General features: G+C 52.4%; 1 protein-coding gene across 1 annotated transcript; it reads right to left on the bottom strand.

Moving 5' to 3' along the window:
• Positions 1–2,043: 2,043 nt before the first annotated feature.
• NSUN5 (NOP2/Sun RNA methyltransferase 5) lies at positions 2,044–17,430 on the bottom strand. The gene is made up of 10 exons (XM_077836647.1): positions 17,258–17,430; positions 16,283–16,405; positions 16,022–16,193; positions 15,466–15,574; positions 14,878–15,016; positions 13,999–14,114; positions 7,500–7,678; positions 6,992–7,196; positions 6,477–6,635; positions 2,044–4,598 (listed from the first exon to the last, which is right to left on the bottom strand). Exons 1-10 carry the CDS (start codon positions 17,348–17,350, stop codon positions 4,487–4,489), a joined length of 1,407 nt encoding a protein of 468 aa, XP_077692773.1. The 5' UTR covers positions 17,351–17,430; the 3' UTR covers positions 2,044–4,486.
• Positions 17,431–20,052: the final 2,622 nt, after the last annotated feature.

Raw genomic sequence — 20,052 nt, forward strand, 5'->3', positions numbered from 1 at the left:
GGCCATCCCCTTGATCCTATTAGCTGCTGGATTGCTCTCCTGCAGCTGCTACTCACAGATCAATCCTTGTGCGTGGTTAATACAGCAAAATTGGTAGAGCCTTCCTGCATTGAATCAATCCTGCCCTCACTAGAATAATCTCACGACCCTGTGACTAGTAGGATGCTCTTTACCCTTAGTCTGCAAATAGTACAGAAAAGTGTGTCCTAGCCTGGCCCAGTGGGAATGCATCACACATCAGTTGTAGGAAGAGAGGCCCTGTGCCCCTTAGTCTGGGGGTAAAAGTGGCTGTAGGTGGGTGGTGTGTGGCTGTACCAAACTGAAGGTCCCCTGGCTCTAGCTAGAAATATGATCCATGCTGCTTGGAGGAGGCCAGGAAGAAAGGAACATAGCAATCGCCAGCTGCTCAGACCTGAAGACCATCAAAGCCAGTGTCCTGTCTGCCAGCTGCCAGTACCAGACGCTTCACAGGAAGGTGCAAGAAATTGCCCCTTAAGTAAGAATCTGTTCTCCACAAGAGGTTTCCTCCTAAACCATCAGGCAGGTCTCTCTCAGTTAATGCATTAACTAGACTAAGAACTGTCTGACTTGGTCAGACCAATGGTCCATCTAGCCCAATATCCGGTCTTCTGACAGTGGCCAATGCCAGGTGCTGCAGAAGGAATGAACAGAACAGGTCACCATAAAGTGAACCCTCTGGTTACCCATTCCTGGCTTCTGGCAAACAGAGGCTAGGGACACCATCCTGGCTAATAGCTCTTGTTGGACCTATCCGCCATGAATTTATCTCCTTTTTTTTTTTAATCCTCTTATAGTTTTGGCCTTCACAACATCCTCTGGCAAAGAGTTCCACAGGGTGACACTGCGTTGTGTGAAGAAATACTTTTAAACCTAGTGCCTATTAATTTCATTTGGTGACCCTGAGTTCTTGTGTTATGAAAATGAGTAACACTTATTTACTTTCTCCACACCAGTTGTGATTTTATAGACCTCTATCATATCCCCCCTTAGTCATCTCTTTTCCAAGCTGAAAAGTCCCAGTCTTATTAATCTCTCCTCATACAGAAGCTGTTTCAAACCCCTAATCATTTTTGTTCTTTTCTGAACCTTTTCCAATTCCAATATATCTTTTTTGAGATGGGACAACCACATTTGCACGTAGTATTCAAGATGTGGGAATACTGTGGATTTATATAGAGGCAATATGATATTTTCTGTCTTATTATCTATCCCTTTTTTAATGATTTCCAACATTGTTGGCTTTTTTGACAGCTGCTGCACATTGAGCAAATGTTTTCAGAGAACGATCCACACTGACTCCAAGATCTCTTTCTTGAGTGGTAACAGCTAATTTAGACCCCATCATTGTATATGTAGAGTTGGGATGATGTTTTCCAATGTGCATTACTTTGCATTTATCAACATTGAATTTCATCTGCCATTCTGTTGCCCAGTCACCCAGTTTTGTGAGATCCCTTTGTAGCTCTTCACAGTCTGCCTGGGACTTAACTATCTTGAGTAGTTTTGTATCATCTGCAAATTTTGCCTCCTCACTGTTTACACCTTTTTCCAGGTCATTGTTGAATAGGACTGGTCCCAGTACAGACCCCTGGGGGACACCACTATTTACCTCTCTCCATTCTGAAAACTGACCATTTATTCCTACCCTTTGTTTCCTATCTTTTAACCAGTTACTGATCCATCAGGGGACCTTCCCTCTTATCCCATGACAGTTTACTATGCTTAAGAGCCTTTGATGAGGGTCCTTGTCAAAGGCTTTCTGAAAATCTCTCAGTACACTTTATTCACTGGAGTCCCCCCTGTCCACATGCTTGTTAACCCCCTCAAAGAATTCTAGTAGGTCGGTGCGGCATGATTTCCCTTTACTAAAACCACTACTAAAAACATGCATCCGATGAAGTGAGCTGTAGCTCACAAAAGCTTATGCTCTAATAAATTTGTTAGTCTCTAAGGTGCCACAAGTCCTCCTTTTCTTAAAACCATGTTGACTCTTCCCCAACAAATTACATTCATCTCTGTGTCTGACAATTCTGTTCTTTACTATAGTTTCAGCGAGTTTGCCTGGTACTGAAGCGAGGCTTACCAGCCTCTGGAGCCCTTTTTAAAAATTGGCATCACATTAACTATCCTCCAGGCATTTGGTACAGAAACTGATTTAAATGACAGGTTACAAACCACAGTTAGTAGTTCTGCACTTTCACCTTTGAGTTCCTTCAGAAGTCTTGGCGGAATGCCATCTGGTCCTGGTGACTTATGATAAATTAAATAGTAAATTTGTTCCCAAACCTCCTCTAATGACACCTCAATCTGGGACAGTTCCTCAGCTTTGTCACCTAAAGAAAATGGCTCAGGTGTCAATCTACCTCACATCCTCAGCTGTGAAGAACGATGCAAAAAATTCATGTAGCTTCTCTGCTACGGCTGTATCAACCTCGAGTGCTCGTTAGCAGCTCAATCGTCCAATGGCCCCACTGGTTGTTTAGCAGGCTTCCTGCTTCTGGTGTACTTAAAAATCTTTTTGCTCTTACTTTTTGAGGCTTTGGGCTAGCTGTGCTTCAAATTCTTTTTTGGCCTTCCTAATTATAACTTTGGATAGTCTTGTTAAATGTCCCCTGCCTTTTAATTTTACTAAATTTGTGGCCACATTTCATCCCTTGGGACTGAGTTTACAGCTTAGGTACAAATTGAGAGGAAAGAAATCTTTTTGAATTGGTCATTTTTAATAGAATGGTCCCTTCAAATGGGAGACGGGAAGAAAAAGGAAGCCAGAAGCCAAGGCTGGTGTTTTGAACTAGGGCCTACCCTTAGATACCTGCTGGAGAACCAAGAGCATTTGTGTGAAGTACTGAACTCAGCCATCAATGGCAGTGCTGGCTTCGGTATCTCCACTTCAGTCACAGCAGCCCCTCTGTGAGTCGTCATTTCAAGGATCACATGAGCCATGTTGAAAATCAGGCCCCTCTAAGGTGTCAAGCGAAACACCCAAGTACACTGGTCACTTGTGAAAACTAGGGCTTGACATTTCAGCCTCTCTGCAGGGTGCCTTGGTTTCCAGAGTTCTGCAGTCCTTTTATTCAGCGGGCCCAACGGCTGCAGGTAGAAAGAATGCAAATTCCTCACTGAGCTTATTTCAGCCCAGTGAGCAAACTCATGGCCCATGGAACACAAGCACCGAAATAGCTGGCTGTGCTCCTCAGCGAGGGGGAGAGCCTAGAGCCCCCGGCACCGGAACAGTGGCAGTGCTTATAAGGGAGCAGATTTCATTGTCCAAGCTAAACACACCGGCTCAGGAGCTCCTGCCTGGATTTTCTGGCTGCCTTGAACTCTCAGTGGGTTCTGGTGGGCTAGGGCTTAGCCAGTAACCCAGGATTCTTCCCCATTTCATCACTGTAACCTGCACTTCTCTCTCCAGGCGCTGCCCTGCTATACCCAAGGGAGGGCTGCGTTGTGCTCACATGCAGGGAGAGTGCAGGAGGGGTGAAGCTGTGGGTGGTGACAGGAGTAGCCCAGTGCACAGCCCTGACCGAACTCGACACAGGCATAGGGCAGGGAAGAGCAAGCACTGAGGGTGGTCATTTGGCAGTTGAAATTCCTCCTCCCAAGGCTGTCCTGGGGCTGGCTGCTAACGACAGGCAGCAGCGCTCATGGCTCACAGAGAAAGGCTTATGAAAACAGCCACAGATCTGCCCCCCTTGAGTTCAGCTGCTCTAGCCACAGCTGTTCTTCCTCACCCCAACCCACTGCAGTGCTGCTTCCCATGCGCGGCCAGTGTCCCTTTTCTCCCCCTCCAAAGCTGCCAAGCTCTCACCTAAAGGCTTGGCTGGCCTCCAGCGACAGAAGAGACCAGCAAGAGTCAGACAAAGTTGATGCTCAACCCCTCCCAGGAGCAAAAGTCAGGGAGGCCAGAAAGCAGTTCTGGATTGAGAGACAGGAAGGACCATACAACAACATAACCTGGCCCACGCCTGTCTGCTGGCCAAGACACCTGCTTGCGAAGGGAAGCTGACAGATTGCTTTGAGTGGAGTCATCGGCGAGCCCTTGGTTTGTATCTTACTCTCATAGAAGAGCCAATCGAGAGCGCAGGTTGGAGTCTGAGCCCATGCGCAGGTGGTGTCCCTGGGGCCTGCACTGCAGCAGCATTTCTACAGACTGGGGCTCAGAGAAACTTACTCAAGACAAAACCTGAAAGGGGTTGGAAAACTTTACTCCCACCCTGACCCAGGCTGGGGCCACAGCACCCCCAGCGGCTGGACTGGCAGCGGCTTAGACAACCCCCTTCGACAGCAAAAACATCTGTTCGGACCAGCCCCATGGAGGGAAAGCTTGCCAGCAGCACAGGGCCGACGCAGCAAGGGGCTCCAGCCTCAGGGCTCCGAGTTCTGCCAGCAGGATAGGCAGGCGGCTGGCAGAAGCCTGGCTCTAAGGCTGCCACCACAGGGCCACCGCTGCTCCTGTCAAGAGTCCTCATTTCACACACTGGCTCTTCTTCCGCCTCTTCTTGCGGGCAGCGAGAGGGCCCCTTCCCTCTCCATCCTGGGATCTCTCTGCTCCACCGTCCACCTCGGCAAGAAGGGAGCTGGAAGCAACAGCCGGAGGAGAGCCCAGAGCAGCAAGAGTTACTGGTGGGACAAAGTCACCTTCCCAACAGAGCAGTGCCCCAACAGACTGGCCGTCCCACCACTAGACATTGTTCCCCAACCTTGCTTCTATTGACACTGACAACTCCACAAATCTGCCACCCGACTCCTCCTGCCCGGCCCCGGCCCTTGGATTCAGCACAATCTCCCCCTCTCCCCCACCCCAGCTACTTTCTCTCCCAACCCCCAGCTCTGACCTCCATCACCTCCCTCAGCTGGCTCCCCTCCCCTCCAATTTACGCCCTTCCCTAAGGCCCTACAGCTCACTGCCTCCTGCTGTCCCTCCTCCCAGCTAGAGGGTAACCTCGCCTCAGGGTCAATGAGCTCCTTCAAAGCCACTTTTTGCAGGAATCCTGCCCCCTATGGTTCCCCCCCCCCCAGCCCAGGTGCTGCAGGACAGCAGGCCTTGTCGGACAGCCTGCACAATGGAAATGCAACATAGTTCCTATTTTTAAGGAAGGGAAAAAGTGTGATCCGGGTAACTACAGGCCTGTTAGTTTGACATCTGTAGTATGCAAGGTCTTAGAAAAAATTTTGAAGGAGAAAGTAGTTAAGGACATTGAGGTCAATGGTAATTGGGACAAAATACAACATGGTTTTACAAAAGGTAAATCGTGTCAAACCAACTCAGCAAGATGCAGCATACCCAGGGCATGGTGCTGCCAGCCTCTCCGCACCACATCCAACAGAGGATTTCTAACCAGAGCCTTTAAGGCAGTGCTAGGCCCTGCAAAAGAACAGAGGGCAAGCCCCAGCCCCTTGCCCCTATAAGGTGGATAGAAAGCTGGCTAGATTGTTGGGCTCAACGGGTAGTGATCAATGGCTCCATGTCTAGTTGGCAGACGGTATCAAGTGGAGTGCCTCAAGGGTTGGTCCTCGGGCCAGTTTTGTTCAATATCTTCATAAATGATCTGGAGGATGGTGTGGATTGCACCCTCAGCAAGTTTGCAGAGGACACTAAACTGGGAGGAGAAGTAGATATGCTGGAGGGTACGGATAGGGTACAGAGGGGCCTAGACAAATTGGGGGATTGGGCCAAAAGAAATCTGATGAGGTTCAACAAGGACAAGTGCAGAGTCCTGCACTTAGGACGGAAGAATCCCATGCACCGCTACAGACTAGGGACCGAATGGCTCGACAGCAGTTCGGCAGAAAAGGACGTAGGGGTTACAGTGGACAAGAAGCTGGATATGAGTCAACAGTGTGTCCTTGTTGCCAAGAAGGCCAATGGCATTTTGGGATGTATAAGTAGGGGCATTGCCAGCAGATTGAGGGACGTGATCGTTCCCCCTCTATTCAACATTGGTGAGGCCTCATCTGGAGTACTGTGTCCAGTTTTGGGCCCCACACTACAAGAAGGATGTGGAAAAATTGGAAAGAGTCCAGCGGAGGGCAACACAAATGATGAGGGGACTGGAACACATGACTTATGAGGAGAGGCTGACAGAACTGGGGATGTTTAGTCTTCAGAAGAGAAGAATGAGGGGGGATTTGATAGCTGCTTTCAACTACCTGAAAGGGGGTTCCAAAGAGGATGGCTCTAGACTGTTCTCAGTGGTAGCAGATGACAGAACAAGGAGTAATGGTCTCAATTTGCAGTGGGGGAGATTTAGGTTGGATATTAGGAAAAACTTTTTCACTAGGAGGGTGGTGGAACACTGGAATGGGTTCCCTAGGGAGGTGGTGGAATCATCAAAGCCCTGGCTGGGATGATTTAGTTGGGATTGGTCCTGCTTTGAGCAGGGGGTTGGACGAGATGACCTCCTGAGGTCCCTGCCAACCCTGATATTCTATGATTCTAGCCGCAGAGCTCTCACCTGGAGGAGACCTGGCTGTTGCATTCCTGCTGCCTCTCCAGCACGGCAACAAAGAAGCCGTTTGTCAGCGTCGCTGTGGGGCAGGCTCGGAGGCAGCACTCCGCACCTGGGAAGGTGGCGAGGCCTCGATGGGGCCAGGAAGGCAGCACGTTTACCAACCTGTGAGCGGGGGCAAGATCACGACAAAGCTCAGTGACCCAGCTAGCCACTGCCTGCTCCGCTGCAGGGCACCAACCCAGAGGCCTAAGTGCCCAGCTGGCCAGCTGCCTGTGACAGTGAGGCGGGGAAACCTACCTCTTTGGAACCACTGGCTAGAGCCCCCGGGCCTCAGAGCTGCCTCAAACGATGCCCTCAGTCCCCTTCCCCCCCCCCCCCCCACAGGAAACACAGGGAGCAGATACTAACAATGCTGCCTGGCTTGTCCCCTGCCCAGTGGGCAATTCCACTTCCATCTAGCCACGGGCACCCACACACACTGTTTATTGCAGACCCAGCTTCAGCCCAAGTGTTGGTACCTGAATGCTGTGCCGTGTTCCTGGAGCACATCCCACACCACATCCTCGTTCTCCTCCTGCTGCACCGAGCAGGTGGAGTAAGCCAGGCGCTGGAGGGCAGGGAAGCGCAGGGCATGGCTCAGGGCCTTGCGCTGGAACCCAGCCAGCGCCCGCAGCCGCTCCGAGCTGGGGGCACTCTCCTCAGCTGGCAGCCGGTTCACCATTCCTGGGGGGAGAGACAGTCAGAGAGGCATGGACAAGTTGGGCTCCAATTCAGGCACCCGTATCACCCAGCTGCTGGGCTCCCCTCTGTTCCAGGCTTTGCATCCAAAGGTCTATTCTCCACCAACCCCACTGACTTCAGTGTATCCTGTGGGGAGAATCAGGGCCCCAGGATCCTTCCCATAGGCTGGAATGGGCAGCCCTAGATGGAAGCAGAGCTTTAGAGATTACTCAGACAGGTACACCAGATGAGTATAACCACCACCCTGTTTGTACTGCATAGGCCTGGCCTACCCCCACCCCTTACCTGAGCCGCTGCATGAGGGGTCCAGGAGAATGTAGGTCACATTGTTGTACTTGGGGTCACTGGGGTCAATTGTCAGGAAGTCCTGATTGGCCAGTTCACAACAGCTAACCCCAGCCTGCACCAGCATGGTGCTCATGGTGGCCAAGCGGTTGGGGTCCAGGTCAAAGGCGAAGATCTGCCTGAATGTAATGCCCCAAAGAGGAATACAGGAATCATTACCTGGCAGACAGGGCCCTACCTTCATTGCCAGACCCACAACCCCAGGCACGCAGAAATTCTCCGACAACCAAAGCAGTTTTGGCCAAGTACATCCTTAAGTCGATTAACCCACTTCCCCCAGGGGTATAGCACCTCCTTCCCACCACTGCAGGAGGAGCCGGAGCACAGCTGGCAGCATGCTGGGGGAGGAGGGGGTTCACCTTGCTCTGCAGTGGGTGGGTACAGGTCACTTGCCAGGAACATCTGGGTATATCTTAATAGTTTCCCTGCCATTGCAGGGGTCTCGGGCACTGCTGCACCTTGGTGCCTCCTATCCTCTCCCCATGGCACACAACAGTCTAGTCTCTGGTGGGCTGTGATGCTTCGGTCTCATTCTGGCTGTTGGGTTAGTGTGCAGGTGCTGGTGGTCTGAAACGTACAGCAAGCCAGAGTAGATGATCTGATGGTCCCTTCTGGCCTATGACTCTATATTAACGGCTGCCAATCCGAGTCTTTGGTTGCTTTTAAGTCCCTCCCCAAGCCTCACTCTCCAGCTGGTGCTCTGCCAGCAGTCCCCACAGACGCTGCCCTGTGCTGGACTGATTTCAGACAAGGACAGAGCTAACAAGACAAGCTGACAACAATTCCCAGTTCCCACATGTGAGAGCCAACATGCCCGCTCCCCCAGTGCTTGCCCCTTTCCCTTGTGTAGTCCTGCTTTCCTAGGCTCCTGTAGGACCCAGAGGGCTCTGAGCAGAACTGAGGCCAAAGACAGTGTGCATCCCTCCCCCCCACGGAATCATAGAATCATAGACTTTAAGGTCAGAAGGGACCATTATGATGGTCTAGTCTGACCTCCTGCACGACGCAGGCCACAGAATCTCATCCACCCGCTCCTGTAACAAACTTTTAACCTATGTCTGAGCTACTGAAGTCCTCAAATTGTGGTTTAAAGACTTTGAGGTGTAGAGAATCCTCCAGCAAGTGACCCGTGCCCCATGCTGCAGAGGAGGGCGAAAAAACCCCGGGCCTCTGCCAATCTGCCCTGGATGAAAATTCCTTCCCGACCCCAAATATGGCTATCAGCTAAACCCTGAGCAAGTGGGCAAGCCTCACCAGCCAGACACCCAGGAAAGAATTCTCTCAGATCCCACCCCATCTAACATCCCATCATGGGCCATTGGGCATATTTACCGCTAATAGTCAAAGATCAATTCATTGCCAAAATTAGGCTATCCCATATCATCCCTTCCATAAATTTATCAAGCTTAGTCTGGAAGCCAGATATGTCTTTTGCCCCCACTGCTTCCCTTGGAAGGCTGTTCCAGAATTTCACTCCTCTGATGGTTAGAAACCTTCATCTAATTGCAAGTCTAAACTTCCTGATGGCCAGTTTATATCCATTTCTTCTTGTGTCCACATTGGTACAGACCTTAAATAATTCTTCTCCCTCCGTGGTATTTATCCCTCTGATATATTTAAAGAGAGCAACCATATCTCCCCTCAACCTTCTTTTGGTTAGGCTAAACAAGCCAAGCTCTTTGAGTCTTCTTTCATAAGACAGGTTTTCCATTCCTCGGATCATCCTAGTAGTCCTTCTCTGTACCTGTTCCACTCCAAATTCATCTTTCTTAAACATGGGTGACCAGAACGGCACACAGTATTCCAGATGAGGTCTCACCAGTGCCTTGTATAATGGTACCAACACCTCCTTATCTCTACTGGAAATACCTCGCCTGATGCATCCCAAGACCGCATTTGCTTTTTTCACGGCAATATCACACTAGCGGCTCATAGTCATCCTGCGATCAACCAATACTCAGAGGTCCTTCTCCTACTCTGTTACTTCCAAGTGATGTGTCCCCCGTTTATAACAAAAATTCTTGTTATTAATTCCTAAATGCATGACCTTGCACTTTTCACTATTAAATTTCATCCTATTACTATTACTCCAGTTTACAAAGTCATCCAGATCCTCCTGTATGATATCCCGGTCCTTCTCTAAGTTGGCAATACCTCCCAGCTGTGTCTCATCTGCAAACTTCATTAGCACATTCCCGCTTTTTGTGCCAAGGTCAGTAATAAAAAGATTAAATAAGATTGGTCCCTGAGGAACTCCACTAGTAACTTCCTTCCAGCCTGACAGTTCATTTTTCAGTGTGACCTGTTATAGTCTCCTCTTTAACCAGTTCCTTATCCACCTTTCATTTTCATATTGATCCCCATCTTTTCCAATTTAACTAATAATTCCCCATGTGGCATGGTATCAAATGCCTTACTGAAACCTAGGTAAATTAGATCCACTGCATTTCCTTTGTCTAAAAAAATCTGTTACCTTCTCAAAGAAAGAGATCAGGTTGGTTTGGCACGATCTACCTTTTGTAAAACCATGTTGTACTTTGTCCCAATTACCATTGACCTCAATGTCCTTAACTACTTTCTCCTTCAAATTTTTTTCCAAGACCTTGCATACTACAGATGTCAAACTAACAGGCCTGTAGTTACCTGGATCACATTTTTTCCCTTTCCTAAAAATAAGAACTATGTTAGCAATTCTCCAGTCATACGGTACAACGCCTGAGTTTACAGATTCATTAAAATTTTTTGCTAATGGGCTTGCAATTATATGTGCCAGTTCCTTTAATATTCTTGGATGAAGATTATCTGGGCCCCTCAATTTAGTCCCATTAAGCTGTTCAAGTTTGGCTTTTATCTCAGATGTGGTAATATCTGCCTCCATATCCTCCTTCCCATTTGTTGTACTACCATTATCCCTAAACTCCTCATTAAAGACTGAGGCAAAGTATTTGTTTAGATATTGGGCCATGCCTAGATTATCCTTAACCTCCACTCCATCCTCAGTCTTCAGCGGTCCCACTTCTTCTTTCTTTGTTTTCTTATTTATATGGCTATAGAACCTTTTACTATTGCTTTTAATTCCCTTTGCAAGGTCCAACTCTGCATGGCTTTTGGCCTTTCTCACTTTATCCCTACATGTTCTGACCTCAGTAAGGTAGCTTTACTTGCTGATCCCTCCCTTCTGCTTTTTCTTAATCACCTCTCTAGGATGCTTAGAATCACAGAATATTAGGGTTGGAAGGGACCTTAGGAGGTCATCTAGTCCAACCTCCTGCTCAAAGCAGGACCAATCTCCAACTAAATCATTCCAGCCAGGGCTTTATCAAGCCTGACCTTAAAAACCTCTAAGGAAGGAGATTCCACCACCTCCCTAGGAACCCATTCCAGTGCTTCACTACCCTCCTAGTGAAAAAGTTTTTCCTGATATCCAACCTAAACCTCCCCCACTGCAACTCGAGACCATTACTCCTTGTTCTGTCATCTGCTACCACTGAGAACAGTCTAGATCCATCCTCTTTGGAACCCCCTTTCAGGTAGTTGAAAGCAGCTATCAAATCCCCCCTCATTCTTCTGTTCCGCGGACTAAACAATCCTAGTTCCCTCAACCTCTCCTCATAAGACATGTGTTGCAGTCCCCTAATCATTTTTTTTACCCTCCACTGGACTTGTTCCAATTTTTCCACATCCTTCTTGTAGCGTGGGGCCCAAAACTAGACACAGTACTCCAGATGAGGCCTCACCAATGTCGAATATAGGGGAACAAACACATCCCTCGATCTGCGGGCAATGCCCCTACTTATACAGCCCAAAATGCCAAAATCCTTGCTCATCCAGCTTGGTCTACAACTCCTGCCTATGAATTTTTTCCCCTTTCTTGGGATGCAGGCTTCTGATAGTTTCTGCAGCTTTTACTTTGAAGTAATTCCAGGCCTCCTCCGCCTTTAGATCCACAAGTTCTTCAGTCCAATCCACTTCCCTAACTAATTTCCTTAAATTTTTTTAAGTTAGCTCTTTTGAAATCAAAAACCCTAGTCACAGATCTATTTTTGTTTATCCTTCCATTTAGTTTGAACTGAATTAGCTCATGATCGCTTGAACTAAGGTTGTCCCCTACAACCATTTCTTCTATGAGGTCCTCACTATTCACCAAAACCAAATCTAAAATGGCATCCCCTCTTGTTGGTTCAGCGACTACTTGGTGAAGGAATCCATCAGCTATCGCATCCAGGAAAATCTGAGCCCTATTATTATTACTAGCACTTGTCCTCCAGTCTATATCTGGGAAATTAAAGTCTCCCATGATCACACAATTCCCATTAGTATTTACTTCATTAAAAACATTAAAGAGATCTCTATCCATATCCAGATCGGATCCCGGTGGTCTATAGCACATCCCAAGCACTATCCCAGGGCAGGCTCTAGTAGCTTTCTTCCCCAATGTGATTTTTGCCCAGAAAGACTGTCTTATCCATTCCATCACTTCTTATTTATTTACAGTCTACCTCCTCATTGATAGACAATGCTACTCCACCACCTTTGCCTTTATTTCTGTCTTTCCTAAACATCACATACCTTTCAATACCGGTACTCCAGTCATGACTACTACTCCACCATGTTTCTGTTATCCCTAGAATATCTGGTTTCACTTCCTGCACCAGTAGCTCTAGTTCCTCCATTTTGTTACCTAGGCTCCTTGCACTGGTGTACAAACATCTTAATTTTTGCTGTTTGGCCTCGTTCACATTCTTTACCCGCGTAGGCGCAGACATTCCACAGCCAGTATGACCTATTAGACTGCTATGTACACTGCCCTTCCTCCTTATGTCCATTCTCCTACCCACGGCTGTATGCTTTCTTACTTCGTTTTCTTCCCTCTCAACGTTAAAATCTGGTATGGAGATTACCTGGACATCTCCCAATCATTTCCCCCAGATTCCTAGTTTAAAGCTCTCTTGATCAGTTGTACCATCCTCCATCCTAGAAGTCTATTTCCCTCCTTACTCGGGTGAAGTCCATCCCGAAAGAACAGTCTTCTGTCCATGAATGCTTTCCAGTGGCCATACATCCCAAAGCCCTCCTTACAGCACCACTGCCTGAGCCATCTGTTGATCATCATAATCTTATCACACCTTTGTTGCCCTTCTCTAGGAACAAGCAGAATCCTACTGAAGATCACCTGAGCCTCGATTTCCTTAAGCATCTTCCCCAGCCTGGCAGTCTCCCTTGATACGTTCCAGCGAGAATCTAGCCATATCATTTGTTCCCACATAAAGGACCATCAGTGGATTCTTTCCTGCTCCCATTAGGATCCTCTTCAGCCTCAGGTCCACATCCCGTATCTTAGCACCCGGCAGACAGCACACCCTTCTGTTCTCTGGATCAGCTCTTGTCACAGGCTTGTCTATTCTTCTCAGTAAGGAGTCCCCAATCACATAGACCTGCCTTTTCCTGGTGATGGTGTGATTCTCCAGTCTACCCCCTGTTCCCTCTGGCTGCAAGTCCTCTTGATTCCTATTGTCCCTTGCAATCCTCTGCAACCCATCCCATATCCTCCTGGGGCTCATCTTTGGTGTTATCTCCATTGACTCTTGCCCTCTTCCAATAGGACTAGCTGGTCTTCTCTTTTTCCTTGCTCTCTCACCTTCAGTGACCACCTGCAGTGCCCCTTCTTCATTTTCCAACTCCGCAAACCTGTTCCTGAGCTCTGTTTCTCCTTCACTGGCCCATCTTTTCCTCTGCCTGGTTCTTAGTCACATGCTTCTAACTGTCCACTTTCCTCACCCAGCAGTCTCCCCTCAGAGTTCTTTGGTCCTGCTTCCATCTGCAGGTCTGAGCTTTTCCCTTCAGCCTCCTCATGTCTTTGCTCCATCATCCCTGGAACCCCCTTCTAAACTCGACCAGAGTTTCCACCTGCATCTCCAATCCTCGGATCTTCTCTTCCATCAGCTCTATCAGGTGGCACTTCATGCGGACAAAACTCTTTTCAGGTACCCCCTCCAGGATCATGTACATGCCACAGCTTCTACATCCAGTCCTCTTCATTGTGTCTTCCACTGCCTGGGTCACTACCACTGCTGCCTCTGTGTCTGTCATAGCCTTCTCACCCAAGTCCTGTTAGTCTGGGAAACAAACACCACCACCCACAGCATAAACAACCCCCATGAAGCACCACAACACTGCCAGAACACCACACACTCCCTTCACTAGCCTGTCTGTTCCTCTGCCTCGCTCTTAGTCTTCCCCACAAACTCCCCCAACAGAATTCCTACTCAAACTCCCCTGTTTACAGCTCTGTTTGCTGGCTCCTGTACCGCTGCAGCTGTCTGTTCCTCATCAGAACGGCTGCTAGGCCAGGGCTTCAGTGCCCAGCACTGGGAAAACTGCTTATCACAACAGCAGGCAGCCCTCACCCACACAGCTCTGTCCTGCAGCTCACACTCACCCCTTGTTCTTCATGATGGCGGCCATGTGGCTGGTCTTGTTCCCGGGGGCAGCACAGGCATCGATTACATGGGCCTCTGAGGGGGGACTCAGAAGGAAGGCAGGAAGGCAGCTGGCCTGGAAGAGAGACCACCAGTCACAGCTCTGCACCTGCAGTACCTACCTCCCCAATATACACATTTACCCAATCTCTTCAGAAAACTCCCCTAAGTCATTCCACAGCCATAGAATCCACCCCCGCCTGGGGAATCAAAACTTCCATAAAAATACAACCGTCACCCTTCTAGTTATGGAGATAGCTTTCCAACACAGAGTAACCAATGCAGTGACAGCTGCCTCAGTCTGCAGCAAGCCGGAGACTGACACAAATTGCTCTCATTTGTCTTGATGGGGTATTGACATTTAACTAGCATCATGAGGTTTCAGAGTTGATAGGCTAACTATGTCATTGCTCTTTAGCAGAAACACCCAGCTTGAGTCCTTACCCTGCAACCCCAAACTGCCTCCTGCATCTCTCAGTTTGCCCCAGGCAATTTCTACAGTGCAGTTAGGAGCTGTCAGTACAAAAATCTCCAGCATATTGAGAACTATGGGAACTGCATGATCCTTCAGGGTCGTATCTGGGCCATTCTGCCCCATTAAAGGTCACCACTTCTTAGACCTATCTTAAGTTGCTGCACCAGAAAGCCACAGAATTTAGCTTTAGTTTGCTACAAAGTACGTGCGGGTTGTGGCCTAAAAACAACACCCATCCTTCCTGTATAGCCTTGTGACACCCATCACCATACCTCACTCCATTCCACAGCAGAACCACCCCTTGGCACTTCTCCCCTTAGCCTGAGTTTTCCATCCTCACCACAGTGTCACCCGAGCCCCACACCTTGTCCTGCAGTATGATATGCCCTGCGACGTACAGCCGGTTCTCATGGAAGTCTGTCTGTGGCGGGAAGACAAGCAGCTCCGGCAGGTGGGGATCCAGAAGGAATTGCTTCCCTGAGAGGGAGCTCAGCTCCTCCATTCTACCCAGAGACAGCAAGGAGCGGGGATGGAGAAGACTGATTTAGTGAAGCACACATCCTGATTCCCCCAAGCTCAAAAGTCCTTCAGAGGCCAGCTACAGATTTCCCGCTTTCTCATTAGCCCACTAAAGCCCATACCCCAACCCCATCTCAAGGCCAGCCAAGTAGCTGACCAGAATCCAGGGCAGCGCACCACTCTAGAAGCTCCAACCCATCCACTGCCAATATTGAAGATAGTGTCCCTACCCCTCTCATTCTCTTCCACACACAAGGCTCTACTACTCCCCTTCACAAAGAGGATGGCTTATGGATTCCTGCAGTGCCAACCCTTGATTGTCTGGAAGGTCACTACAGTAGGTGCAAGGCCTCCCCCATCTCGGGCTATCAGCTTGGCAGGTCAGTGAAGACCAGAGCGCACAGGGTCATGGGACAGGCTAGGATGGCTTTACCTGGCTGCCCTGCCCAAGTAGGAGTAGCCCTGGCGTTTGAAGTAGTCAACCACATCATCCTTGCAAGTTTTCAGGGTGTTCACTCGGACATACCGTGGCACTTGAGGGGCTGGGGAACCAAAACAAACAGGTTACACACAGACACAGACACACACAATCCCCTTTCCCAAATCACCTGAGATACAAGAATTCTCCAGCTTGTTCCGAGTATCAGGCAGAGATGGAAGGGACAGATCAGGTCATGTCTAGCCCAGTCTGAAAGTCCATTTACTAAGTTACAGGTTAACCAGGAGCCCAACTCAAACAGACCCAATGCCCAGAAGAATGAACCTGGAAACCACTGCCCCATACATGACCCTTATCTCTAGTGAAATGATGGCACAAATACAGAGAATAGCCTTGAAGAAACCAGGAACTACAGTACACCTCCCACTGGAGAAACAGTCACAACCTACCATCCGGGCAGAGGTGGGCATAGGAATCCTGCTGAGTCTCCCGCTACAATGGGATTCCCAGTCTAGAAGCCCACCTGCTGGGGAAAGCCCCCCACACTCACCTTGGATCATCCCATCTGTGGGCGCCAGCAGATCCTCGTTGCAGCTCACCTTCCTGCGCACCTTGAGACGGGCAAGTTCTGCCTGCAGCCGGGCCCTGTGCTTCAGCACCAGCACCTTCCAGCGGCCCCCGCACTTCAGACCCTTGCCAAAGAGCAGGTCATACACCAGCACCTGCGGCAAGACAGAGTGGGTCAGGCCCAGCCCAGTGCCACCAGCCTAGGGCATCCCCCTGAGATAGCCTGGGCAGGGCCAGGTCTTACCTTGGCCAAGTGGGGAGGCAGCTTCTTCTCAGCCTTCAGCAGGGCAGCCCCGGCCATGATGGAGTCCAGCACCAGCGAGTAGCGCAGGGTCTCGGACACCAGGGCATAGAGCTGCTTCACGTTCTGTGGGGAACAGACCCGGTGAGCCTAGGGGCCCAGCCCCCCTGTCTGGCTCTACCCCCCAATAACCCCAACTCCTGCCCCTGGCATGGTCAGTCTGGGAGCCCAGCCCCCCAGCCCAGCTCTGCCCCCCCAATAACCCCAACTCCTGCCCCCCACCCTGTGAGCCCAGCCCCCCTATAATCCCAACTCCTGCCCCCCACCCTATGAGCCTGGGGGCCCAGCCCCCCCAATAACCCCAACTCCTGCCCCTGGCATGGTCAGTCTGGGAGCCCAGCCCCCCAGCCCAGCTTTGCTCCCCTATAACCTCAACTCCTGCCCCCCACCCTGTGAGCCCAGCCCCCCTATAACCCCAACTCCTGCCCCCCACCCTGTGAGCCCAGCCCCCCTATAACCTCAACTCCTGCCCCTGGCATGGACAGTCTGGGAGCCCAGCCCCCCCAATAACCCCAACTCCTGCCCCTGGCATGGACAGTCTGGGAGCCCAGCCCCCCCAATAACCCCAACTCCTGCCCCTGGCATGGACAGTCTGGGAGCCCAGCCCCCCCAATAACCCCAACTCCTGCCCCCCACCCTGTGAGCCCAGCCCCCCTATAATCCCAACTCCTGCCCCCCACCCTATGAGCCTGGGGGCCCAGCCCCCCCAATAACCCCAACTCCTGCCCCTGGCATGGTCAGTCTGGGAGCCCAGCCCCCCAGCCCAGCTCTGCCCCCCCAATAACCCCAACTCCTGCCCCCCACCCTGTGAGCCCAGCCCCCCTATAACCCCAATTCCTGCCCCTTCCCGGCTCCGCTGACACCCCACGCCCCAGGCCGGAGCGGGGCGGCGCGGGGGGCTGGGCCCGGCCCCGGTACCTGGAAGCGGCTCTTGTACACGAGAGTCTTGAGGGCGCCCTCCCGGCGCTGCAGCCCCGCCAGGACAGAGGCGGCCGCGCTGTAGAGCGCCATGGCCCGGCCCGGCCCCCGTACTCAGCTGCGCGACCCGAGCCGCCTCAGCCACGCGCCACAGCCGGCGGGCCCGACTTCCGGCAGCGCCGCTCCACGAGGCCCCGCCCCCTCCTGTGGCCCCACCCCGAGAACCGCGCGACAGGAGCGCGATCAGCGAGGAGGTGCGCACGAGCCCCGGGCATTGTGGGTAACAGCGGGCGTCCCGCGCTGGGCGGGTCTGGCTGAGGCCGGGCTGGGACCTGGCGCCGGGCCCGTGATTCCATCTTAGGGTGGCCAACATTCTAATTGCCCCGCCCCTTCCCTAGGCCCCGCCCACACTCACTCCAGCCCCCCCGCCCCCGTTGCTCGCTCTCCCACCCTCACTCGCTTCCAGTGGGGTGGGGCTGGGGATGAGGGGGTTGGAGTGTGGGAGGGGCCGCGGGCGGGAGTTTGGGTGTGGGAGGGGGCTCAGGGCTGGGGTGCGGGGTCTGGGATGGAGTTTGGGTGGGGGCTCTGGGATGGGGCTGGGGATGAGGGGGTTGGAGTGCGGGAGGGGCCGTGGGCGGGAGTTTGGGTGTGGGAGGGGGCTCAGGGCTGAGGTGGGGGGTCTGGGATGGAGTTTGGGTGGGGGCTCTGGGGTGGGGCTGGGGATGAGGGGGTTGGAGTGTGGGAGGGGCCGCGGGCGGGAGTTTGGGTGTGGGAGGGAGCTCAGGGCTGAGGTGCGGGGTCTGGGATGGAGTTTGGGTGGGGGCTCTGGGGTGGGGCTGGGGATGAGGGGGTTGGAGTGCGGGAGGGGCCGTGGGCGGGAGTTTGGGTGTGGGAGGGGGCTCAGGGCTGGGGTGCGGAGTCTGGGATGGAGTTCGGGTGGGGGCTCTGGGATGGGGCTGGGGATGAGGGGGTTGGAGTGCGGGAGGGGCCGTGGGCGGGAGTTTGGGTGTGGGAGGGAGCTCAGGGCTGAGGTGCGGGGTCTGGGATGGAGTTTGGGTGGGGGCTCTGGGGTGGGGCTGGGGATGAGGGGGTTGGAGTGTGGGAGGGGCCGCGGGCGGGAGTTTGGGTGTGGGAGGGGGCTCAGGGCTGGGGTGCGGAGTCTGGGATGGAGTTTGGGTGGGGGCTCTGGGGTGGGGCTGGGGATGAGGGGGTTGGAGTGTGGGAGGGGCCGCGGGCGGGAGTTTGGGTGTGGGAGGGAGCTCAGGGATGGGGTGCGGGGTCTGGGATGGAGTTTGGGTGGGGGCTCTGGGATGGGGCTGGGGATGAGGGGGTTGGAGTGCGGGAGGGGCCGCGGGCGGGAGTTTGGGTGTGGGAGGGGGCTCAGGGCTGGGGTGCGGAGTCTGGGATGGAGTTTGGGTGGGGGCTCTGGGATGGGGCTGGGGATGAGGGAGTTGGAGTGCGGGAGGGGCCGTGGGCGGGAGTTTGGGTGTGGGAGGGAGCTCAGGGCTGAGGTGCGGGGTCTGGGATGGAGTTTGGGTGGGGGCTCTGGGGTGGGGCTGGGGATGAGGGGGTTGGAGTGTGGGAGGGGCCGCGGGCGGGAGTTTGGGTGTGGGAGGGGGCTCAGGGCTGGGGTGCGGGGTCTGGGATGGAGTTTGGGTGGGGGCTCTGGGGTGGGGCTGGGGATAAGGGGGTTGGAGTGTGGGAGGGGGCTCAGGGCTAGGGCAGGGGGTTGGAGTGCAGGAGCGGGTGCGGGCTCCAGGAGGGAGTTTGGGTGTGGGAAGGGGCTCAGGTCTGGGGTAGGGGGTTGGCGTACGGGCTCCAGGAGAGGGCAGGGGTGGGGAGTTGGGGTGCAGGAAGGGTACGGGGTGCAGGCTCTGGGAGGGAGTTTGGGTGTGGGAGGGGGTTCTGACCTGTGGCGAGGGATTCGGGGTGCGGGCTCCAGCCAGGCAGCACTTGCCTCAGGCAGCTCCCCGTTGACATTGCAGCAGCATGAAGGCAGGTGCCCTGCTCTGGCTCTTCACAGCTCCCTGGAAGCAGCTGGCACAATTCACCTTCTTCCCAAGGCCAACACGCACAGCGAGACCTGCTAGGATGCAGAGTCACCTCTCTGTACCAACAAGCCATGGCGGGGGAGGAAGTAGGTATGAAGGTTCCTTTTTTATATAAAAATCAAGGTTCATACCTGCCCTTAGAGCTTCCAAAGAATTCGACTCCAGTGCTGCACGTGAGAATCTTAGCCCTAGACCAGCAGCAATCATGCCTCACCCTGTCTTCCAGCCCCAGATATCTCTCCATCCTTGCTCTCTCTCCTCCAGCAGCATCCAGAACTCTTTCAGCCAGCAGTCTTCACTGCTCTGTAAATCTGGTCAGCCACAATGGGGCAGAGGATTCTTGTGGGTAACAATGGACACTCTGCACTGGGACCTGGCCCAGTGCATTGTGTGTAACAGCAGAGTGCTGCTGCAAATGCTCATGGCGTCAACTATGCCACAAATAGCAGAGTCATAGTCATAGGGGGAGGGATAGCTCAGTGGTTTGAGCATTGGCCTGCTAACCCCAGGGTTGTGAGTTCAATCCTTGAGGAGGCTATTTAGGGATCTGGGGCAAAAATTGGGGATTGATCATGCTTTGAGCAGGGGGTTGGACTAGATGATCTCCTGAAGTCCCTTCCAACCCTGATATTCTATGATAATGAAGCAGGCTGTGCCCTGTGTCACTCACCAGTACTGCACCACTAGCTCCTCTTTAGGAAACAGGCCAGAGTCCACCTGCTAGGTGAGCTGGTTAGATAAGTC

Source organism: Eretmochelys imbricata, chromosome 17, assembly GCF_965152235.1.
Source record: "Eretmochelys imbricata isolate rEreImb1 chromosome 17, rEreImb1.hap1, whole genome shotgun sequence".
Taxonomy (NCBI): Eukaryota; Metazoa; Chordata; order Testudines; family Cheloniidae; genus Eretmochelys; species Eretmochelys imbricata.